We start from the raw sequence: 25,355 nt of genomic DNA on the forward strand, positions 1-25,355 counted from the left end.
TGCTTGCTCCTTTTGTGTGGATATTTGCAGTCGTCATGGCTCCGGTAATCTTCATTCTGATCTGCGCTGTAATCACAGCATTTTTATGTCTCCTCGCAATTGCCTCCTTTCTTGTTTGTGGATTTCCTGTTTATGTAATCACAATGGGATACGGTTTGTTCTTCATGTTGTACGTCACAAGCCGTCTCGATGAAGTGTGGCTTAAAATCCAGCGGATATACACCACTACACTGCAGCTGTATTACAGCATCACGGGTTTTCCTTGGAGGATGTTCCACACGGTCAAGAGAGAAATACGCAAGCTTGTCCAAGAGGTCCGACAGTGGATTGGTGAAGACGTTTTAAAGTACTTCAATTTGTGAAGATTTATAAACAATGAACGTTGAAACACTTTTTGCACAGTTTTTTATTTTTTTTTTGTTTCAACTTTGTCCATTGTGGATTTACATCTGGATTTTGTTTTACTTTAAAATTTATTACTGTATTTACTCTATTTAGCCTCCTACCCCTATTAAATCCCACATCCCTTCCAAAGTCCCCACCCCTAACCCCTTTCCCCTATTAAATATAAATCCCCCTCCCTCCTCGTAAAACCCCGTCTCCTCCACCTCCCTTCAAAGTACCCCATTGTCAGACCTTAAATTCATGAACCTCTTCACCCACCCCTTGTGAAATCTACAAATAAAATGACATTGGAGGCGTAAGTAGAGTAAACTACAATATTCTTATATTTGGTTTTGTAATCACTACATATTTAATAAACTTTTTTGTCTTCATTTTAAAATTAGAATCGAAGATGCTTTATTTATTTAACTTCGCGTTGAATATCTTCTTGTAATAGCAAGTGATATTCAAGAGATTATCAGCTAGAAAAATTGAAAAGGTACATGTACATGTAAGAGGTGATAATTTTAACCTGCAATAACTATTCAAAGTGGCTATGAGCCACTAAACTCGGAGAATTTATTATGAAACAAGAATCGAAAACAACAAACTGACAAATAGAGATTTGCTAAAACAAATGATGTTTAACTTTCCACAATTCAGTTCACTTCACTTAGTTTCATTGTCATCTAGCTGCTCATCGAGAGCAGGCCGAAAGGGCAAGTGATAGAGTTCCCATCGGTTGCAAATTGTTTTCTTTCTTTTTATTTTTCCTTTTTGTTTTTTGAAGGTTAGGCAAAATAATGATATCATTAGAAAAAATAAGTTTTGGTCTATTTCAAGAAAACTGACATTAATACAATATTTCGGCTGGTAGTTAAGCAGGCATGTACCGTATTTATTCGGCTATTAGCCGAAACCCTAGACTTTTAGTTTTAAGAACCAGTTATACTGACAAAAAATAAACCCAAATCGCTCAGCTATAAGCCAAGACCCATTTTTTCCTTCAAGCTATAAAACAGTCCACGTGCAGCGAATCAACATATCGTTAAATCACAACTATGTAATTGAAAAACAACAAATCACTGACAAAGAATGAATTTATTAATAGAACCGTACACAAGCGTGACAAAACATTCACCTGAGTTCAGAATCCCATCTCAAACAATCACGCATTCTTCTGAAGAATTAAGCAGTTATCGATCATCATGCCAAAAACTACTGGTTTTCTAACAACGAAACCTTCAAGTTGAAAGTTGTTGCCGATGTAGAGACAGTTCAGAACAACTGCAAAATCACCAGAGAATACGGGATGATTCCTGATGATTCAGTGAATCTTCAGTTCGTCGCAATTCGCCAGCGAAAAGATCAAGCAGATCAAGCGGGTGAACTTTAAATGTCACCAAAACGAAACATGTGCTGTTACCAGTACTTGTCGAGTATCCTCAATCCAATTGAGAGTCCGATCGAGTAACGTCCCATCCAGGATTCTTGAAGGCATAGAAGTAATACCCCAAGTCGACTTGCTCCAGAAACCCATAGTTATGGGGGGGGGGGGGGGGGGGAATTATTGTAGGTTTTGAAAACAAACCGTAGCAATTTGCATAGTGCAGTCTATAGCTTTTAAACCCCCAGCACCGATGTCTTTGAAACGAAATTTAAAATATAGGCACAACATTATTTTAGACTTAAAGACCGAGGAGACCTGCTTTCTATATACCCTTTAAAAGGGCCACATTTTCTTTGAAAATCTTAAATTCTTTCTTTGTTGGTTCTTCTCCAGTCCCGTCGTTCCAGAATACAAATTTTTGTAGACATAACTGGAAAAACAAACAGAAAATGCTTCAAATCAAATGCCATTTTGTGGAATCCTGCCACTTCGTCCAAAACCAAATGTGAGTGCTTCATTCTGTCGCAGGGGGGTTCAGTTAGAAGGTGAGAGAACACCAACATTTTAGGGCTTTCTTCTTTTAGACCTTCTGTCTTGGAATATCTAGAATGAAGTATAGAAAAAATGTTTAGTCAAAAGCAACCTCTTAATTTGGCCGATAAAATAAAAAATTGGCCGGGTAACAAACAGCCTTAATTTTATCATCATCTTTATCATGTTCTCCTTTCCATTTGGAGAATACAGAGGTGAAAATAAGCTCACTTTCCGACTTTTAACGTATCTTGACGCATAATACATGTAACCCGGCCCTCGGACAAGTTTTAAGTAAAGAATTACAGTATGATACAAAACAAAGCTCACCTCCATGACGGATTGATTTCTCCAAACCGAGAAATACCAGTTTGAGCTGCAGCAACAGAAATGTGAACATGACAAGGTTCTGAGGACAAACAAGAAGAATAATTAAACAAATTCATTTCTTCAAAAAGTGCTGGCAGCTGAGAACATTTGAAACAAGAGCTCTTAGAGCTTACAACTGCGCTGGTCTCGTGAGCACTTTAGGGGAGCCATGTGGGGGGAACAAAAAATGCACCCCCCCCCCCCCTTATCCCCTTTACCTGCGTCAAACAATGTTGTGACTGACAAACAAGATGGTAAGAAAACACCTTGCGTGACATTTCATGGGTGACTAGTTCCATCCAAAATTAAATATTTTTCTTATATGCTAATGGTGGCCAAATTTAATTCCCACGATCCTGATCAGTGAAACAAAAAAATCTTTTAAATCAGCATTCAACGCCAGCACATTCCAGGACACAAACGTAATGTAAATAAATGTAAATTCTTGCCCGCTAAAGCGTATTTTTTTAAAGCGTGAAATTTTAGTATTTTCTTCGATTCAAACGCTTCAAAATACTTCACACTGAATTTTTTAAGTAAAGACCAAAGGATTTGCAAAGATTTCAAAGGAGGCTGGATAGCTTTGAAAAATTAGATAACTCGAGCCGATCGAAAGTGAAACTTGTCATGTCAGTACATTCTTTGACACCAACGTAATGACATTTATTTACAGATTCTGGCCCGCTGAATTATATTTCTCTTTGAAAACTGGCCCAATGACAATGTTTCTGTACTGTTAGTATTATTTTTGTCGTGCCCCTCTTTTGGTTTTCGTATTACAATAGGCGGTTGTAAAAATGCAGCGACTGACAAACTTTGTGTGACATTTCATGGTTGACTTGTTCCAGCCGCGATTAATAATTTTTCCTATATGCAAATTCTGGCCGAATTCCCACGTGCGGACGCTGAAGCTGTTTTAAGCACAGAGGGTATTTCCCTAGCATACCGAATGACGTAAGCGGTACAGGGCATGTTTGTGAAGGGAATATTTCTTCATATCTCTAAAATACTTTCAATGACACAGCCAAAAAATAGATTACGCAATAAATTTGTTTAGTAAAGACCAAAGGATTCGCAAAGATTTGAAAGGTAGCTTATAATAGCTTTTAAACATTACGTGACTCGAGGTCTAGCCGATCGAAAGTGAAACTTGTCATGTCAGCACATTCTTTTACACCAACGTATTTGTAGTTATTCACAGATTCTGTCCCGCTAAATTATATTTCTCTTTGAAAGCGTGGAAATTTATCATTTTCCATGAATCAAACGCTTCAAAATCGAATAATTCACACTTAACAGTCTTTGTAAAGACAAAAAAGGACAAAAAGATCAGAGGATACGCAAAGTTGTCAAAGTGAGAGTTGTCATGTCAGCTAGCACATTCTTTGACAACAACGTAATGGTATTGGGAATTTCCCTAGCCTACCGAATGACGTAAGCGTTACAAGTCACGGCATGTTTGTGAAGGGAATTTTTCTTCATATCTCTAAAATCCTTTCAATGGTACAGCCAAAAAATAGATTACACTTAAGAGAGAAATACTTCACAATATATTTGTTAAGTAAAGACCAAAGGATTCCCTTTACATTACGTGACTCGATGTCTAGCCGATCGAAAGTGAAACTTGTCATGTCAGCACATTCTTTAACACCAACGTAATGGTATTTATTCACAGATTCTGGCCCGCTGAAATATATTTTTCTTTCGAGGCATGAAAATTTAGAATTTTGTTTGAATAAAACGCTTTAAAATCGGACATCTCACGCTAAACATGCTTATTAAGACCAAAGCATTTGAAAATTTCCCATTAGTAAGTGTTTTCTAGCTTTTAAACCTTGCGTGACCCCAGCCTGGCCGAGCGGGGGCATCAGTCTGGTCACTGAGAAAAAACAAGAGCTCTTAGAGCTTACAACTGCGCTGGTCTCGTGAGCACTTCAGGGGAGCCATGTGGGGGGAACAAAAAATGCACCCCCCTCCCCTTATCCCCTTTACCTGCGTCGAACAATGTTGCGATTGTCAAACAAGATGGTAACAAAACACCTTGCGTGACATTTCATGGTTGACTAGTTCCATCCGAAATTAAACATTTTTCTTATATGCTAATGGTGGCCAAATTTAATTCCCACGATCCTGATCCGTGAAACAAAAAAATCTCTTAAATCAGCATCCAGTGTTGTCTTGAATTACCGTTTAAAGATTGAATAACCAGCTCCGAAAATGGAATATTGGAGCAAATAATTAAATCAAATTTGAGAAGAACACTAGACCTGTGTTTTGCTGAATGGGAATTCCCCGGGGAATTAATTTACCAATGACGTAACCCTTGCAAGTCAGGGCATGTTTGTCTCAGTGGTTTTCCATCAGATTTCAGAAATCCTATAGATGACACAGCTTCAAAAATACATAACGCTCAAAAATCGAACATTTCACACTTAACATGCTAGGTTCAAAGGATTTGTTCAGTTTCCATTTGTAGCAGATTTAAAGCTTTCAGAGCATTGCGTGATTCTTGCCGATCAGTGCCTTGTGAAATTAAAAATTTGCTAACGCCAGCACATTCCAGGACACAACCGTAATGTAAATATATGTAAATTCTTGCCCGCTAAAGCGTATTTTTCTTTTAAAGCATGAAATTTTAGTATTTTCTTTGATTCAAACGCTTCAAAATACTTCACACTTAATTTTTTAAGTAAAGACTAAAGGATTCGCAAAGATAAGAAAGGTAGCTAATAATAGCTATGAAAAATTACGTGACTCGATGTCTAGCCGATCGAAAGTGAAACTTGTCATATCAGAACATTCTTTTACACCAACGTATTTGTAGTTATTCACAGATTCTGTCCCGCTAAATTATATTTCTCTTTGAAAGCGTGGAAATTTATCATTTTCCATGAGTCAAACGCTTCAAAATCGAATAATTCACACTTAACAGTCTTTGTAAAGACAAAAAAGGAGAAAAAGATCAGAGGATACGCAAAGTTGTCAAAGTGAGAGTTGTCATGTCAGCTAGCACATTCTTTGACAACAACGTAATGGTATTGGGAATTTCCCTAGCCTACCGAATGACGTAAGCGTTACAAAACAGGGCATTTTTGTGAAGGGAATTTTTCTTCATATCTCTAAAATCCTTTCAATGGTACAGCCAAAAAATAGATTACACTTAAGAGAGAAATACTTCACAATATATTTGTTAAGTAAAGACCAAAGGATTCCCTTTACATTACGTGACTCGATGTCTAGCCGATCGAAAGTGAAACTTGTCATGTCAGCACATTCTTTAACACCAACGTAATGGTATTTATTCACAGATTCTGGCCCGCTGAAATATATTTTTCTTTCGAGGCATGAAAATTTAGAATTTTGTTTGAATAAAACGCTTCAAAATCGGACATCTCACGCTAAACATGCTTATTAAGACCAAAGCATTTGAAAATTTCCCATTAGTAAGTGTTTTCTAGCTTTTAAACCTTGCGTGACCCCAGCCTGGCCGAGCGGGGGCATCAGTCTGGTCACTGAGAAAAAAAAAAAAAAGGACGTGCAGAGCAAGAACTGCGCAGCGCAGTTAACAAGAGCTCTTAGAGCTTACAACTGCGCTGGTCTCGTGAGCACTTTGGGGGAGCCATGTGGGGGGAACAAAAAATGCGCCGCCCCCCCTTATCCCCTTTACCTGCGTCGAACAATGTTGCGACTGACAAACAAGATGGTAGGAAAACACCTTGCGTGACATTTCATGGTTGACTAGTTCCATCCTGTCATGTCAGCACATTCTTTAACACCAACGTAATGGTATTTATTCACAGATTCTGGCCCGCTGAAATATATTTTTCTTTCGACGCATGAAAATTTAGAATTTTGTTTGAATAAAACGATTCAAAATCGGATATCTCACGCTAAACATGCTTATTAAGACCAAAGCATTTGAAAATTTCCCATTAGTAAGTGTTTTCTAGCTTTTAAACCTTGCGTGACCCCAGCCTGGCCGAGCGGGGGCATCAGTCTGGTCACTGAGAAAAAAAAAAAAAAGGACGTGCAGAGCAAGAACTGCGCAGCGCAGTTAAAAAAAAAGGACGTGCAGAGCAAGAACTGCGCAGCGCAGTTAATGAAGTGCTCCAAATGGTACCAAAGCTTGACTTGAAGCAGACCCTCTTTTTGTCTTAGTCAGTCAAGCGTTTGCTAAAACAGTGGCGAATGAAAAAAAAATCGCCGTGGAGCGAGACGCTCCCAGATTTCCCTCACGGCCATTTTGTCCCTTTCACTCCACGCTCGATGGGTTGACAAAAAACCCAGACTGTTCGTAGTCTATACCAAGAGATGATTATTTTGTAACACCCTAGAAGTGCAAGCACAATGAGCATCACTCTATCGGTAGGTGCCATAAAATTTTAGAAACTAGCTCAACCATCTCTCCAACCCTAGCGTGCATTTTTCTCAGAAAGACACTGCTAAAGTGAAATGTCTTGTCCAGTAAAACTACATGAGGACTCTGACCAAGCCTCAACTCTGGACTTAAAAGGGACCATGTCACCGATTTAACCAGATTTTTGAACCGCCAAAATTTATATTTGTGTCACGGGAAACCTAAAAATAATAGTCCGTTTTTTTATTTTAAAAATGCTATTAGAGCACTAAAACTGTTAACAAGCATCTTTGGCTGCGGATGGCTTGAATGGAAACGGATTGCAATTTGCAGAGTCAGTGACTATTTGGACACAATGTCATATCAGATAATTAGTCACATGTCATTTTTTATGATACCTGTGTGGTTGTCCATCAGCTTGTGAAGTCTTTGTAATGCCACTCCTCCAGGGTAGTTATTATGGGATATATACAGCAGCAATCCTGTTAGCAAACAGTTACTCAGGAGTCCCCCCACAGTAATAAGTTTGATCCCAAGGGACACAAATGGCCTCCACTTGGCTTCATTCTTGTATCTTTGTAAACAGAAGCAAATAAAATAATTACCAAATTAGTGTTTTTGAATAATCACAGTTTGTAATCCAGCATGTTTATGCACACAATTGGTCTTGACACATCACCAGTATGTGATGCAGGCAGCTTAAACTAGGATATATCTGAGAATTTTCACCAAACAACATCTCATTTTTTTTTTCTTTATCTTTTTCGTATTAATGTTGAATATCGCCGTACCAAGGATTTTCTGTCTGCTGGGGCAAGTTTTCCTGGTGGCAGCAACTGTTTTTTTTTTTTTTAGTTTAGTTTTTCTTTTTTTAGTTTTCTTAGTTTTTTAGTTTTCCTGGATTAGGGCGACTACCATGCACCTTTTCATAAATTAAATGCTTTGCAGTATGCACGTATCTGAAAGATCTATTTTTTGATACTCACATGTAGCTCAGTCCACAAGCTGCTACTGTGTTAAACACAGGAATGACATAAATAATAAACCGAAGCTCCTTGTGAGGAAGAAATGAGTACAGGAACACAAAAGCAACGCATGGAGCAGCTAGTGTCCAGGTCCTTCTGTCCCTCCAAAGGCCCAGAGGGACTAGGACTAAGGCAAAAAGCAAACATCTGGGAAGAACAGAGTAAAAATACCAAAGGAATGGAGATGTCTGACATTTGGTAAAGGAAAGTTGTTTGAGTACTTTAATCAACTAAAAAAATTCCCTTATGTCAAAGCTTATGGTAAAAGATAAGGTAAGTCTGTGTTCAAGACTAGTGGCTCGTCAGGATCATAAAGCAACTATTTCTTCCTTCTAAAACTAAAATAGAAATAATAAAATGAGTAGTACATATAATTGTCTCCTTCATAACCCACTGTCCAGCTGTAAAATAATTTAAATATCATGTGGCTCCAGAAAAAAATCCAATTACCCATCCCATGGAAGGCAACTGGAATTTTTGAACAGGTGAGGGGGGGGGGGGGGCTCAAAAGCCATTAATTTGTAAAGTAAAGTACAGAGCTAAACTGAAATTTCCAGTGGGTTATGGTTGCAAACCATAATACACAAAGGTTTGGCACAATGTAACTAAAGTACAGAGCTAAACTGAAATTTCCAGTGGGTTATGGTTGCAAACCAAGAACCTTCCATGGGGGAGGTATGGATATTTAACAGAACAACAAATTACTGTGATCAAAAACTTTACAAAATGTGAAAGGATACACCCCAGTTTGAGCTTTTGTTTTGTATTGTGTTATACCACAGGACCTCTCCTTCAGGCCACAGGAACCTTCTCCAAAATATTGAATCAACAGATACAGTCAGAGCTGAGAAAGAAAAATGTGAGTCTGACTCAGTGATACTCATCATACCTGGCGGTTATTGACTCCTTACATTTTTGCATGTACATAATATGTATCTCTTTCAATTCCTTCTAATCACACATTCCATTAGCTAGGTGAGGAGATTAAAGATTGACTAGGCAAAATTGTAAACAAATTACAGCTCTAAGATTTTTTTCTTTTCTGAAAGTTTCAAAGCTCTAAACAAAGCATGCCCTTCCCTTTTAGAAATTACATTCCCCTCCTTTCTTCTCCTGAAGATTTTCTCACTGGGCAGTGAGAGTGTCCCAAGACATTTTGGCAGAAAAATACATGTAGCTAGGCTTGAAGTGCAGGTGTGCTCTAGAAGAGCCTAGGTGCCACAGGCGACTTACAAAAAAAATAGAAAAAAGCGTATTAAATTTCACCATTTTTTCAGTTTTTTTTGGTTTAGTCTTTAAAGACTAAGGAACCACCGGAAATACACAAAGGTTTGGCACAATGTAACTAAAAGGAACCTGCAAACGGAAACTTTAGTGACTGTACTAACAGTCACTAAGGTTTTGAACCAATATACAAGCTCGAAACAGTAATCAGAGGAAGGGCGCAAGTCAAAAACAAGATGGAAATATATTTTTAAAGGCAGATAGTTGCAGTTTCAAACATTTTTATTAATTTTTTATTGTTTTGAAATATGAAAATTGGGATTAATTTTCATGTGTATAAATTTTGCGCAATGTTTTTTTTCACGCATACTTAATTTCGCGATTATTTTGAAATCGCGAAAATCGCGAAAATTAGTAAGAATAAGATACATAAGAACCTTCAGGCACCCTGCAAATACCCTAAGAGTGCAGCTTTGAAGTTACTGATCTAAATACTGACTTACATGTACATCACTGTTAGTCATAGCATGGGTATCCTACATTACTTTATTTATCTCACCTAAAGCACTAACACCTGCCAGTGCAGCATGAAGAAATCCTGTCAGTAGAGATAGACGTCTTGTTACAAGTTCAAGCAGTAATATGAGACCCAGTAAAATGCACAGCTCTGATCGGAAGATGATAATGGCAAATGCTGATGTCCAAATAAATTTTGAATGACACTGATCTAACCAGTACTGGAAAGCTAGAAGAACTAGGGAAAGAGAATTTAAACTTATTGTCACTAGTAACACAGCACAAAATCAAAAATTTACTCAACTTTCCAAACAAAACGTTGGAGTGTGAGCTTTACAGCAGTGTTATAAAGGTGCGTAAAGCTGCGTACAGGGTAAAACAGCCCTTAAGCTCTGTAAAGCTACTGAAAAGCCAAAGTAAAGATGCCTTTTATGCTCAAGCGTTTAAATTGCCATAAAGTTTGACTTAAAGGTCCTTTTATGTATAACGTTGTTCCATATCAACTGGTCACAGGAACCAGATGATTCATTGGTTATGGTAATTACACTTTGTTTCTTTAGGTACATGAGGTTACTAGGAGAATTTCTACCCACCCACCACTCCCTCCTACTCTCCCCTGCTTGCCGGGATGTTATAAAGGGTCGTCTCTAGCATTTTGCCAGGTTGTGGTACCCATTTATATTTCTTGGGTGGCAGTCAGACAAGATAAGATAAGAGTTTATTTGTCTCTCAAATGAAAATGGTTTTTCAGGGTCAAATTACCATCATTATGAAATGTTATAAATGTGACAAATAAAAAAATAAAATCATTCCAATTATTATAAAGGACTATGTCAGTCTTGGGTGACAAATAGCACCATGAGAGTAAAGTGCCTTGCTGACCCTGGCCAAGAATTGAATGTGGGCATCTTGATCTGGAATCCAATGATCCATTACACTTACCATTAAACCACTGTGCACCCTTAAACATTCATGCATGTCAATTTACAGTTTACTAAGAATGTAGCTCTCCAATGATTTATTCTGGGTGGATAGCATTTTAATTAAAAAGATAGACAAGTAAACTTTTGTACTAACCTAAAATAAGAGCAAATATGTTTGGCAAAGGTCTTGAAATGTAGAACAAGAAGTGAAACTGCGTAGCTGTTATCAAGGCTAAGAATTTACCAACATCCTGACCAAACCTGAGTGAAATGGAATTCCTGAACTTTAAAAAGGCTAGCAGCGAAAGCAATCCAAGACAAAATCGCACTGTAATTGGAAAAAGAAAAATAGAAATTACCACAATGGAAGAAAGTTCTTGATACAGTGGAACCCCGATATAACAATATGCCAATGGAGCAGTAAAATTATATTGTTATATTGAGGAATCGTTATATTGAAATTCCCGATATAACGAAATGGCATAAAATACCCAAAAATATCGTTAAATTGGGGAAACCTAACTAACAAATACTATTTTTACTGGATAAAGAGGCTTAGAATACTTATCATTTTCATGTATCATCATACAAAGCTGTTTTCAGAAACTTTAGAGATTATTCGATTACTGTTATGTTATTGGATTAAATTCAACATTTTGCTCAAATAGTGACTGTGTACTGATAATATCGTTATATCAGGGAAGATTTTACATTTGGCCCGTTAAATTCTCATCGTTATATCAGGAATATCGTTATATTGAAGATCATTATTACTGGGGTTCTGTCCCATACACACTGTACATTTTCTGTAACTTTTGCCAGTACATAGAATATTCATCTTAAATTTATACCGGGAATATTGTTATATCGAGAATTGTTATATCAGGGTTCCACTGTACATGTTTAGGTATTTGTAACCTTCACTAAATAAAATTCATGGATTTAAAATGTGTTACCTGCAAGCTGTGACCATAATTTTGATGTATGAGCAAGGTTTAGAGCTGTAACAACAGGATATGCAAGCGATGAGACAGCCAGTGGGCCAAGGAATGTTCTTGGTACAACACCAGGAAACTCCAGATGATCAAACTGCAGTAAAAAGATTAAAACTATTTAATATACATGACTGTGTATATGTGGGATTCCAGAAAACATCTATGATACCCAACCCCTGGAAGGCCATTGGAGATTTGGACGGTCCAAAAATGTTCTGAACCTCCCAGTAGAGGGACAGATTCTGACACCCTAATTTTCAACTGTAGAAACCTTTCAAGTTTGCATCCAAGCAGTTCAAAATTTTGTCAGCTCCTTTGAAAAAATATTACAAGAGGCTCCTTGACAAGGGTTGCCCTCCACCAGGACGTGCAGAAATGTTTTTGGAATGCCCCATTCTGTGTGGGCATGGGATCATAAAAGTTTAAATTTGTAATGGAAAGTATGATGCTACATGTACTAACAGTGGAATATTTGGTCTTGGAGGGTTTGGGAGGTGCAAGGGGTGGGGGAACCTAGACCTTCCAACTCTCACAATTTGGTCGTGAGACTCACGATTACAGGACTCATGTTACAGTCTGACAATTTTAACAAAAAATCTCATGGTTTTCCACCATGAATTACAAACTCAATCAGATACGGCTTAAAATCGACTTGATTCATAAAAATAATATTTGTGAATACGAATCAACTTAATTAAGTGTAATTCTTGCATTTCTTCTCACTGGGGAATCTAGAACAAGCCATTTTAAAGCCTCGTTCTGAGGTCCAATTACAGCACGAAGTCCCCTGGGAAGGCTTTGTTTCATGTTTCCAAGAACGAGATGTCGAATACTCTCCTGGCCTATTGGTGAGATTCCTTTGTTTTAAAACATTTTTGTCAATCTCACTATTTGGACCCTAATCACAAGACTTTTGGGGGGCAAATTTTTGAGACCTCAACATTTGAGGGGGGGGGGGGTTAGATGTTGAAAGGTCTGGGAACCAAAAAAAATATATGTAGGGTTGTGGATACTTTCTGAAGCAACTCACACCTTCCACACCCAAACATAGCCCCGCTCCCCTCCCCTCTCATCCTCCTTGATACAACATGTATACTGGCCTTGATATTTGTGCGAGTGTATACAATTATTTACTGGAAGGGACATTCCATTTTTTATCCGCACCCCCCTAAGGATGGCGGGTTTTTGCAAAGGGGGGTTCGGATTTTTTCTTCAAAGAAGCCGACAATATTTGGACCGTTCGGAAATTTTTTTCAAAGGTGCCGACAAACAATAAACCTTTCGGATTTCATTTTTCAAAGGGCACCGACAAAAAATTGAGGGTTCGGATTCCTGTCATCCTTAGGGGGGGTGCGGATAAAAAATGGAACGTCCCGAAGTCCTAAATTTGATTGAGCAATAGAATACTTTGCTGTTAAGCCAACTAATGTGGGAATACAGGCTTGAGGCCTGATTTTAAAAGTACATTTTTGTTTTCCTTACTGGTGCATGTAACGCTTTGAACTCGAAGCAAGCCCCCGTCTATATCTGACTGTCCTATTAAAATCAGGGTCTGACTCACCGTCTGTGTGAAGCGAAAATTAAACATACCTGACTAATGTTTGCTCCATGGTACAATATATCGTGCGTTGCTTGCATGTTAAAGCTCTCCTCTACTTTGGTAAAGGGGCAAAGGAATAAATGGACACAAAACAAAACGAAAAGCAAAACAGAACACAAATCAGCCGCCATGTTGGATTCGAATTTTACCGCTGACCAGTGAGAGGTCATTTTCAAATCAATCTCGAGCCCCACACAGCGGTCAAACGCAAAAATGACGTCACCTCCGGTTTTTGGCGCCTCGAACTTTTCTGAGAATTTGTCTCGAAAGTGTGCAAACTTTTGTAGGAAATTGTTAAAGAAATGGTACGGTGAAAGAACAGTTCAAGCTGGGACACTCAGTGGAGATGCATTATCAAATTTCCAATCCATAAGCGGCGTATAAACCTTAACTTTCCAGGGACGGCGTTAACTTTTGGCTTTAAAGCGAAAGTTTTCGGAAAATTTAAGACTTTGTATGGAGAAGTTTGGCGGGAATTGCACAGTAACTGCGCACGCGCGCTGCGTTTGACCGCTGTGTGCTCGAGCCCAGAGTCCGTCTATGTCGGTCAGCGGTACGGGACGGACTCTGGGAAACTGGAATTGATCAGATCAATTTCAGGTCGATTTCAGGTAGAACCTTGGTCTTCCGGTTTTTATTGCGCATGCTCTTAGGTCTAAGCGGAAGTAAATTTCCCAGAACGGAAGTAAATCGAGAAAGTTGAACTATTTCTACAGTGGAACCCCGATATAACGATCTTCGATATAACGATATTCCCGATATAACGATGAATATGTTATGTCCCGGCAATAGTAAAATGTATGGGACGGAACCCCGATATAACGATTCCTCGATATAACGATATAATTTTACTGCCCCCTTGGCATATCGTTATATCGGGGTTCCACTGTAACACAGTATCGACAGAACTGGTGTTTATCGAAGCAACAAAAGTAACAAAAACGTTCTGCAGTTAACAAAAGAGAGAGCCGGTCAACAAAAGAGCGTCTGGTGTTTTGATTTCCGTTAGTCTCTTTCTTGAGCATACTGCTATATTGGTTTTAAATCAAAGATCTTGTTTGCCTTCCAAGATTCCGCCTGACTGTGTGCATGTGTTCGTTGTTGTTTTGCGGACGACAGTGAAGAAATTTACATAATGCACAACGCACGGACAAGCTATTGTTCTGTTGATAAAAGTTTTTGTTTGGCGACTTTCGTATATTTCAACGGCTTCTCGCTGACAGCGCATCTTTTCATGATAGATTGCATGTTTTCGAGCAAATAATTTTTTCCTTGTCGAATGGCGGTAATATTAATAAAGACGTTAAAGGCCACACCGATCATCGCTATTCAAAAGGTGTAATTAGCATTTCGGCGACTCAGCTCGTGCACACATTCACGCAATTCACGTGCAATTCCCTTTTTCAGCAAAACAACAACGCGTAATGTTCAAATTCTGCGTTATTAGTTATTATTTTGAATCGAGCACTGTCTGCGATATTCAGTTTTTAAACCGTAACGGAGATTTGAAAGAAAACAGTAGTTCTAGCGAGATTTGTAAGTCAACTATAAATTAAGTTTTCAATCGACCTTGTCCTTGGTGACGCCGTCGTTGTTGTTTTATAACTCCGCTCAGAATTGACGTTTAAAGGAAGTCCTTTTTTATTCAAGGTATCTTTTGAGTTCAAAAAGAATGGTAGAATTAGAAAATACTTCATTTATGTAGCGCCATATGACGAGTTCTTAGGTGTTTTACAAAATTAAGGTGATACACCTAAACATTTGACCATGGAAAACAAAAAATGTTTTTCCAGGGTTTCCGGTTTGGTTTACTTCCGGGGAAGATTTTCAGACTTCCGTGTTGATTTCTATTGTTCTGTGAGGACCAGTAAGGCACTGAATTATTATTCAGTTTCCCAGAGTGAGTCCCGGCGACCCTACCGCTGACCAACCGCTGACGGATCGCGGAGCCGGGGGTCACTCTGGGCTCGAGAATGTTTTCAAATGAGCCGGGTTAGTTCCCAGGCAACGTCGGTTCTGGTGATTCGGTTCGTTCGTTCTTCGCGCAAATCCTCATCTTATGGAATGCCTGGTACAGGCGAAGGAAAACTTCTTCTTACTATTTGACTTTAGACCTGGGAAACACAGCTGCTTAAAATAACACGCGCTAATGCATACGGCCTGATTCATTCATTGCTTGAGCTTGCTTGTGCTGCACAAGTTCGCCACTTGGCTTCAAGCACGCCCGGGAGCACGTGAGCTGGCTTTTGCGTTTGTGTTGTTAGAACGGTTTTCGTTTCACACGATTGTCGTAAAACCAAAACCAGAGTAATTACTCTGGCTAGCCACAAAAGATAAAGACAATCCTGCCCAGTGTATGAATCAAAACTCTAAACAAATACATGTAACCAAAGCAAAGTGCAAGAAAACTTGTGCGTACGAATCATGATTGCTTTGAGTTTTGCTTCTGAGTGGTCGAGAAAGTAGCGCGAGATTTTTAAACCAATCACGGAACATAGTGAAGCAAGACTAAAGCAATTCCCCTTTAGTTTCGACACTCAATCGGAAAGTGCTTCCTCTGGCAACTATGTTACTGGTGTGTATTAAGAGGACGGAGGAAAAATTTCCCATGATGCATGATCATGGATTCATTTTAAAATACTACATAAACTGCAAATTTATAGTTAGAGCGAAAGCAATGACGTTACAGAAATAAAAATGCTGTTTATTAGCAGGTTTACAGTCGATTTATTACACAAGAATTAAACTGATATTTTAAACATATGGAAATCCGGATTTAAAAAGAAACGTAGGTTTAAATATAAAGCAGACTTGAGCCACCATACGCAATCAGGGAAACCTGAAAAACGAAAAAAAAAAAATGAACAAACAAACAAACAACAAATGAACGAACGCACGCACGTACGCACGTACGCACGCACGCACGCACGCACGTACGCACGAAGGAAGGAAGGAAGGAAGGAAGGAAGGAAGGAATGAATGAATAAATGAAGTTGCAAAAAGGAGATTAGACGATTTTGATGACGAAAAAGAATCGGAAAACAATGGTTTCCAAAAGCAGCCATCGACCAATCACCTCACCTTTGCAAGCCAGCTCGCCTTTGTGAAATCTAGTATTAAAGGGTTGCACTCAGTTTCCCAAACGTTTTCGAGTTTCTGGATTGAATCAGGCGAACAAAAATACTTATTTGACTGACCGATCGCTTTTAGTAAAAGTTAGGTCTTACCTGGTATTAAAAAAGTAGGGATATAGTTGATAACCTCAATATTCCTCATCGGAATAAAAGCTTGACTGTGATGTCTTAGCAGCCACAGGAGCCCCATACCCTCCCCCTTGTTTCCCCTTTCCTTTGGCCTTTTTTCCAGGAGATGCATATGTTCCTGACGGAGGGGGTGGTGGTGGGGGAGGTGGTGGGGGAGGCGGTGGTGCTGTTGAAGCAGGTGGCTGGGGTGGTGCAGCTGCAGGTGCTGACCCGGGTGGTGGCGGTGGCGGTGGGGGTGCAGGTGAGGAAGACGGTGGGGGTGGTGGAAGGGGACCGAATATTTCATCCACGTTTTCATAATAAGGTTCATCTGGTTCGAGATAGATGTCTTGTGCGGGGTAACTAGAAAATTGTTGTTGTTCAAAACCCTCATATGACTCGTCATCCATGTACTGTAAAAGTTTCTTCTCACGCTTTCGCCTTATTCGTCTCCTAAATAAAGCAGAAAACAAATTAGCGTTTGCTTTGGTTTTGCATTGCTACGCTTAATGATTGGTTATAATATCTCGCGCTACTTCCTCGATCAATCAGAACTAAAACCAAAACGCTCGCGCACGTTTTCCCGCTCTTCGCGTCAGCTTCATGTATTTGCTTCGAGTTTTGATTGGTTTACTGGATTGTCTGTGCACATGTTTTGTGATTGGCCAGAGTAATTACTTTGGTTTTGGTTTTACGACACTCAATTGAAAACTGCTCTATATTTAAAATACGTTGTCAGTCGTGTGTGGTTATACAGTTGACAGTATTCTCAAAATAATAAAAAAAAGTTTTATCTGACAACTTACATTAATTTTTCTTTTTGTATTACAAATTTTATTTTACATTTACTTTCGACATTCAAGTGAAAACCGCTCTATTTAACGGTAAAACCAGATTTTCCGTCTCCTGTTTTCTTCCTCGCTTTTTTCCCTTCTTTTGACCATTTTGTATACATTTTTATGTTTGAAAAAAAAAATTCAAGGTCGCAAAACCTCAAAATATCTCTGTTTTTAAAATTATCCTGCCGTTAGAGTTGGGGGGTATAGTAATACAGGATGACTTTTAGCAGGGTGATTCTTCCATTCTCGAGGATGATTTTCGAACGTTTTAAATGACATTTTCGCATTTCTGAGATAAACTCGAAAAAAAAAACATATCGGGATAATGTTTTTCAAGTTTGCCCGGATGCAATATGTTTTAAATTTCTCGAATTTTATCCATCCATGCCATTTCTTGGTGTTTTTGTTCTGTAATTGGTAAGGCATCCTACTATCCTTTTCAGGAGCGCCATTACGTTCATGGTATGTCCCATTGTGTTTAGTTCTTCTACAGCTTTAAGTCGTTAATGGGATATTTCAGTTTATTGCCTTTATTCAATGACCGGGTGGCCCGTGCCGAAATTACCCAAAATTGCGTTGCCTTACCCCTTTAAAGGGAATACAAGTTTTGTAGTCATCGAATTATGACGTCATTGTCATCGTACCTGCACAAACAAACCAAGATGATAAGTGACATCACCCCAAAAGAGATTGTTCCAAAGATGACTAGTCCGATGTGCTTCACCGTCTGTTGAATTACTTTATGGTAAATAGACATGATAAGACCAAACAGTTTGGTCGGCTTCGGTTTTGAGGTGGATTTGTGTGATCGTTTTGTCATCGTCGTTTCAGGTATTACGGTGATGGTTGCTCGTTCTGAAATGAAATGAAAACATAAAGGTTTTTGCCAAGGATCAGCATGTGTCTCTTCGTACGCATGATTCTAGCTTCTCTCGCTGTAGAATCGTGTGAGATTACCTTATTATAGGAAACCAACACTTCATAAAATTAACGCGAATTTCAAAAATTCGCGTTAATTTAAGTCGCGTTAATTTTTGTTAGCGTTAATTTTCGCGCCATTAATTAAGTGAAGCGTTAATTTCCGCGACCTTAATTTCCATTATTTTGGCCCCAATTTCTGGATACAGTCCAGACGTTCTCATCTCCTTGGAAAAAGCATTATTTCATCAGGGTGGAAATAAACGTGTTGAACTTATCTTGGTTTTGTTGTCTCAACAAGTGTTTTTCTTTGTGTACGTCGCGTTAATTTCCTTCATTTTGAAATATTACCCTCTCTTTCGCGTTAATTTCCTTAATTGGGAAGTAATTTTTTCTTCGATTGCGTTAATTTAAGTCGCGTTAATTTCAAATACCTTAATTAACACAAGCGTTAATTTACTATAATAAGGGAGACCCGACTGGAAAATTTTAGAGATCCGTGCCTTGTCTCTGATTTGCCGTTGCTTGGCTTTGAATTTTCGCGCGCAAGTTATAATCAATCAGAGATATTGCAATTTTTTGTGAAATACGTCATCAGTGTGGATTTTTTTATGGCGAATCGTGGACGTCTATTTCGATCTTTAGAGCGGGAAAGAAATTAAAAGCGCAGAGATTGGCGTTTGTTACCTTCATGCTTAACAGGGACCGCGCAGAGGGAGGGGCTAGGGGGGCTTTAGCCCCCCCCCCCCCACTTTTGTGCAAAAATAAATAAATAAATAAAAATAAAAAAAATAACGAAACAAAACATTTGTTAGTTCATTCGTAAGGGACAAAAGTTACTGGCAAAGTAGACGCGCTGATAAGTTAACAACAAACATTGTCATAAATTAGTTATAAGTCGCTATAATTATCGAATAATTTCTCAGTTGTAGCCTTGTGCTAGTACAGGTTTATGTCTTTAAAATGGCTTCTTTTTGCAAGCGGATCTCTCAGGAAAACGTAATTGGTTAATTTCAATCCGAACTCATGACTGGGTTAAGTTTATAAGGCTCCCAAATAAATTGTTCAGTTGATTGTCGAGTCCAGTTGATAGAGGTACGTTTATAACAGTCCCGACCTTGATCTTTTTTAACAATGAGCATAAAATTATTGCTCCTCTTTTTATGTGTCCTGGTTTAAACTCAGTCAGCGAGAAGTTTCACGGATTGGTGAGCAATGACGTTCCCATCGCAAGTTTTGTTGAGCAACGTTTCTTAATGGAAATGAAATTTAGTTTGCTATTTATATATGTATTTCTCGTCATTTTAGAGGAATTAACATCAGAATTTTTAAGTATACCCCCCTTAATTTCGCTCACGCGTCCGTCTTTAGCCCCCTCCCCCCCACCCCCCCCCCCACTCAAAAACTCGCTGCGCGGGCCCTGTGCTAATCTAATAAAAGTTGTTGTCAGCTATAACGGACGTTTAACACATACGTCGATTATATTCCAGCAACCTAACTAGGTAACCAACTAGCTAGCTATAGCTTGCTGGTTTTAGAGCTGACCTGCTTGTCTGTCTGTCTGACTGACTGACTGACTGACTGACTGACTGACGAGTGACTGACTGACTGTCTGTCTGTCTGTCTGTCTGACTGACTGACTGACTGACTGACTGACTGACTGACTGACTGACTGACTGACTGATGACTGACTGACTGACTGACTGCTGAATAAATAATAATAATAATAATAATGAAACATACTGTACTCACAGTGCTATCAGAGTCTTATCAGCTATCGAACAGAGGACCACGGAATTGGAACGATATTTCTTCTAGGAGCATTAGGGATATATACTACACAACTTTTAAGCGGTCAGTTTTTGAGAAACAAACAAGAGAACAAGAGATAAGAAAAACCATGAATACCTTTCTCTTCGCAGGTCTGTCCGTTTCCTACAAATCCTTTCTTACAATCGCAGTAGAACAACTTTTTCTTTTGAAGATATTTGCATTCAGCGTTACGATGGCACGGGGGATAATCTTCGTTTTCGCAGGGCAAATTAATATCTGCAAAAAAGAAAGAGAACAGACATCACTCTAATGTTCAGTTATAGTTTTAGTTTCTTGTATCTGGTTCTAGTACGCAAAGAAAATTTCACCAGAAGTTGCTGCGAAAGCAATCTCACTCGGAAGATAGGCAAGTACATATTTCAATGACATAAATTGAGATGACTTTTCTTTAATACGCAACTCAGCCATATCTATTTTTTTACGGCTGTTTTGACAAATAGTAAAAGTTCTAAAGCATTTTCTCCTCTTCTTAGTATGCGGCTCGGATTGAAGAATTTTTTTCTAATTTAAATGTCAACTGTTAGGGATATTTTAAATATATCTGCAATTCCCGTTCTCTCATTTTGTACAGAGCTTCATTTGTTGTGGGCGTATGTTATGTTACATATTTCCTCAACCCAATTGTTTATATATAGTTGTTCCCCTAGATCAAGTTAGCCTTGTTCATGCAAGCTGTAATGCAGAAAGGTTTTCAATGCCTGGGTGGAAGTCTCTAAATAGCACACACACACCAATCTCGTTCCCAGAGCCTGCGTTCCCCTTGACCAGCCGTCGGGAAACTCAACGGCTCTGGACGAATCCAAACCGGAACCAGGAAATCCTGGTTCCGGTTTGATTGTGCGCGTGCGCCGGGGGGGGGGGGGGGGGGGGGATTGTGGTGAAACGAACAAGTTTTATCAACAGCCAATCAGATTCAGACGCCTTTGTGGCGGCTTTTTAGAATAGCCCGGAGGTCCCGATCCCTGGCGCAGACCAGAAGGATCGCGCCCTCTGGGGACGAGATTGCACACATACCTATACAAGCATGCCTTTTTGCACGAAGACTTTTTTGTTTATCCTTGCACCAACATCTATTGTGTTCGCCGCATGTTGAATCTTGTGGGCAGTCATTTGGTTTTGAGCAGTTAATAGCATACTTCCCTGTTTATAATACAAAAAAAGAAAAAGCAAACAACGATAAAAAAATTGAATGAGCAACAGTGTTCGAGCCTAGTGGCCCATCAGCTCGGAGGTTATCCCGGCTTCCTTAGCATGAAGTGACTAGGGGTACAGTCAACTCTCTCTCAACACTTGGTAATGGTCCCGTCCCTGCAGTTCTTCAGTCATTTTACTGTAACTAAAGTCCCTATAGGACGGGCACTATCTAAAACGGACAGTTAGAGCCGGTCCCGACGGTGTCCGTTTTAGAGAGTATACTGTATGTCTACTTCCCGCTGGATGGGATGCTAGTCCATCGCAGGGTTACCCTCAGCATTAAATCACCGAATCCATTTACACACCTAGGTGTTGAGAGGCACTGTGCGAGTAAATTGTCTTGCCCAAGAACACAACACAATGACCCAGGCCAGGACTCGAGCCAGGACCGCTCGACCCGGAGTTCCGCGCATTGTTCATTACGCCGCCACGCCTCTCTCCACCGGCATTTTGGGCCCATAAAATCACCGGCAGTCTGGCAAAACGTGGGCAACGGTGCGGCTAAATGAGCGGCATATGAAACAACTTGTAATTAAGTACCGTTTTGTTTACCTACCAAAGGGATTGCCTTCAATGACCAAGTCTATGCTGCCTCTTAAGTGAAGACCAGGTCCCGTGTGATTCGTTTTCGTGGTTGGCGTCGACTCCGTTAGCTTGGCGTTGGCTGCTTTTGAAGTTGCAGCGCCGTTTTCAGACGCGCGCGATCTTTGAAGTGATTTCATCAGTAGCAATCTTTGTAGCAGCGTTTGTAGCAGATCCTTGAAGATAAAGCAAACAATGAAATATTAATTCTCAAACTACTTAATAATTCATCAAGAAAATCAAAACGGTGAAGGAGGTTTGGATACCCGGTCTTAATTAGCATAGATTTTTACGATTTTATTTCTTCGTCTATTCCGTAGTTTTTGTTACGATTGAGAAGATATATCAAACACTCATGATCAAGACAGTGTTCCATCGTCTATCCAAACACGTCGAATTCGTCAAAAACACTCCGCTTCGCGTCCTATTTTCAGATATCTTCTCGGTGTTTAGATATCCCAATGAAACACTGTTTCTCGTGTTTGATCCATTACAGAAACGAGCTAAGTAGCGAATTGCCGGATGCACTTCTTAAAAAAGAGCTTGCATGTTCGTAACTTGTCAGTTCTGGCTCAAAATCTCCAGTCTTAACCACCCTTGATTCCTTGTTATTTATTATTTGTAACATTTATGAGTAAACCAAGCCACACAGTTTTCCCCCATTTCCGGCCAGTATTTGACGATTGGGTATTAAAATTACTGTCGTTTTTCCATTTTTCTTTTAGGTTTTAAAAGGCACGGAAGCCATCGTTCGTCGGTGGCCAGAGAAAACAACAACGGAGTACAGACAACTCTCTCTAAAACGGACACCGTCGGGACCGGCTCTAAGGGCCTAAGTACATGGCGAATTTCAGCCCGGAATTTTGTTGCGTTTTTTTGGAATACATAGCGAATTTCAGTCCGGGTTGGACTATTAAAACTGAAAACTATTCGGGGCAACCATTTTTTAGTGGAAAACCATCACTGCGCATCCGCGTAAGCCCGTCGGCATGAGATGAAACGTTCTTCATGTAATCGCAAACGTCTTTTCACGAAGATTTGTTTTGGAAGCCTAGCTGAAATTCAGCCCGGCAAACCGGATTGAAATTTCAGCCCGGGCTGAAATTCGCCATATAATCAGACCCTAACTGTCCGTCATAGATAGCTATAGTGTCCGTCTTAATTAATTAGCTTGTTACAGTAAAATGACTAAAAAACGGCAAGTGGACGGCAAGGTATCCGTCTTATAGAGGTGTTCGTTAAGAGAGAGTTGACTGTAATAAAAACTCGAAAATAAACAAGGATGGCTTCGACTGCCGAAGATTAAGACAGATTTACAAACGATAAACTTGACAAACTTTGCCAATTTTTGCAAAAAAAGACTGACCTTTCGTTTCAGTTGACGCTGTCGAAATGTTTGCCAGGAGTAAACAGACTCCAACAAACACAAAAAAACTCCAAGCTTTCATGTTATGCCTTTCGACATTTTCGTTGCGCTTGGATAAATGAAAGCAATTACAGGTGTGACGTCACCATGAAAATTCGAGCGCGCGCGTAATACTTGGGTAATACTTCGCGCAAGAAGGCATGCTTGTATAGGTATGTGTGCATTCTCGTCCCCAGAGGCCGCGATCCTTCCGGTCTGCGCTGTAACAAATTGACATCAGTTTTTTATGCGTCTGTCCTGTTATTGATGATAAATTTCGTCATAACACTGTCAAAGTGTTGTAGATTCGCGAGCCGCAAGGCGAGCGGATCTACAACAAACTTTGACAATGTTATGACGAAATTTATCATCAATAACAGGACAGACGCATAAAAAACTGATGTCAATTTGTTTTTTACAATAACAAAAAGCCAAAACTGATTTTAAAACGAAGGAAAGAAATCTACGGGGAAGATGCGATTGCCGTACGGCCGCAGAATCTAAATTTTGTCGCTGTAATTTGGAAAATCACACTCACAGGCTCGTAAATTAAAAGTTTGGTAAGAATCCGCCAGAAATACACGAGGAAATTCGAATTGTTCAACTAACCTTTAATCCACCGAAAAGTGTTCACAAAATAATCCGCTAAAACGTGGTTCAGCTTTCTAATTTCATTGACAGTACACATTCCCGCTCACCGTCGATTTTCGGTCTGAATCCTCAATAAACATCCAGTTCCCTTCGCTCTCAGGTCGCACTGGTTTCTTAAGTTTTAACCGATAAATTTTAGATAAATTTTAGATGAAGTTTTGTGGTATAATTCTCGCCTCATCAAGAATACAGTGCTAAATCAGTGCTGAAAAGTTTGACAAAACCTTCGCTGATTGCGTCAGCTACGAGTTTCATGCGTCTGTGTATGATTGACAATGAAAATTAGCCAATCAGCGCGCGAGATTTCGCTCAGTTATTGTAAAGTAATAATTTCACACTTCTCAAACTCATTAATAATTCATGACGTTATAAGCCAACCAGAGCGCCCCATTCGGGTCAGGTGGATGAGTTGGAAACTCAATGAAACACCAGTTGAAAATCACTAGTGTTTCATCACGTTTTCATCACTAGTGTTTCATCACGTTTTCATCACTAGTGAAAAAATTGTTCTTAATCTGCATATTCATATATTACTCAAACACAGCTTTACATGAATCATTAATTTTTAATAAACAATGACCAGGAAAAACATTTCAAATTACAAACTGACAAGCCTAAGTCATTTGAAATTAAAGTTTACAGTACATTTCTTAAAGTCGCCAAAACAGACTGGCATAGTATCCATATCCACATTCTGAGAAACTTTTTCTACCTTCCGTGACACGGACTCACTGCTGGAATCGACACTAATTGTCGCACTACGAGTAAGCGGCTGAACTTTGTGCAATTCATACTCTTTAAAAACTCCACCAACCTCGAGTATTGGAACATTGACACTTCGCACTCGTTGCCAATCCTCAAAAATCCCTATTGCCCACTTATTTTTATATCTGGTAGACTTCGGTACTGCTCTCTCTACGCAAAGTTCTTCTTCCTCGATTGTTTTCGGGGAGCGAAACCTTCCTTCGGCCATGGCAAAAACAATATGTAAATCCCTTCAAGTTCACAACGCTTTTAGAATACAAATTTGGTGCAACGCGAAACTATTGGATAATTAAAAACAAAAGCTCACAAATACAATGAATGCCGACTGAATACAACAAATCACACATACAAGGCATTTTAAAGAAAAATGGGAAAAAATACGACACTGCATAATTTTGTATTGTTTCTTTAGAGAAGTCATTTCAAAAACTCGTGCATCGTGTTTCATCACGATTTCCAAACACTCGAAAACAGATGAAAGCACTCGGCCGAAGCGGCCTCGTGCTTTCATCTGTTTTCTCGTGTTTGGAAATCGTGATGAAACACTCGCACTCGTTTTTGAAATAGTACTTCAAATGCGATCCATGGCGCAGAAATCTCGCTACAGTATTA

At 39.3% G+C, this 25,355-nt stretch overlaps 2 protein-coding genes across 2 annotated transcripts; both read right to left on the reverse strand.

Moving 5' to 3' along the window:
* Nucleotides 1-1,848: 1,848 nt before the first annotated feature.
* On the reverse strand, nt 1,849-13,448 carry LOC144628128 (dol-P-Man:Man(7)GlcNAc(2)-PP-Dol alpha-1,6-mannosyltransferase-like). The gene is made up of 9 exons (XM_078486188.1): nt 13,305-13,448; nt 11,676-11,808; nt 10,874-11,047; nt 9,840-10,034; nt 8,797-8,900; nt 8,018-8,244; nt 7,430-7,605; nt 2,636-2,714; nt 1,849-2,377 (listed from the first exon to the last, which is right to left on the reverse strand). The coding sequence occupies exons 1-9, from the start codon at nt 13,443-13,445 to the stop codon at nt 2,137-2,139; spliced, it is 1,470 nt and encodes a 489-aa protein (XP_078342314.1). The 5' UTR covers nt 13,446-13,448; the 3' UTR covers nt 1,849-2,136.
* Nucleotides 13,449-16,542: 3,094 nt separating this feature from the next.
* On the reverse strand, nt 16,543-23,427 carry LOC144628898 (uncharacterized). Its single transcript, XM_078487014.1, has 6 exons — nt 23,289-23,427; nt 21,897-22,098; nt 21,161-21,286; nt 20,222-20,362; nt 18,040-18,250; nt 16,543-17,009 (listed from the first exon to the last, which is right to left on the reverse strand). Exons 2-6 carry the CDS (start codon nt 22,060-22,062, stop codon nt 16,577-16,579), a joined length of 1,077 nt encoding a protein of 358 aa, XP_078343140.1. The 5' UTR covers nt 22,063-22,098; nt 23,289-23,427; the 3' UTR covers nt 16,543-16,576.
* Nucleotides 23,428-25,355: the final 1,928 nt, after the last annotated feature.

Source organism: Oculina patagonica, chromosome 10 (assembly GCF_052425735.1).
Source record: "Oculina patagonica isolate OP01 chromosome 10, crgOcupat, whole genome shotgun sequence".
NCBI lineage: Eukaryota > Metazoa > Cnidaria > Anthozoa > Scleractinia > Oculinidae > Oculina > Oculina patagonica.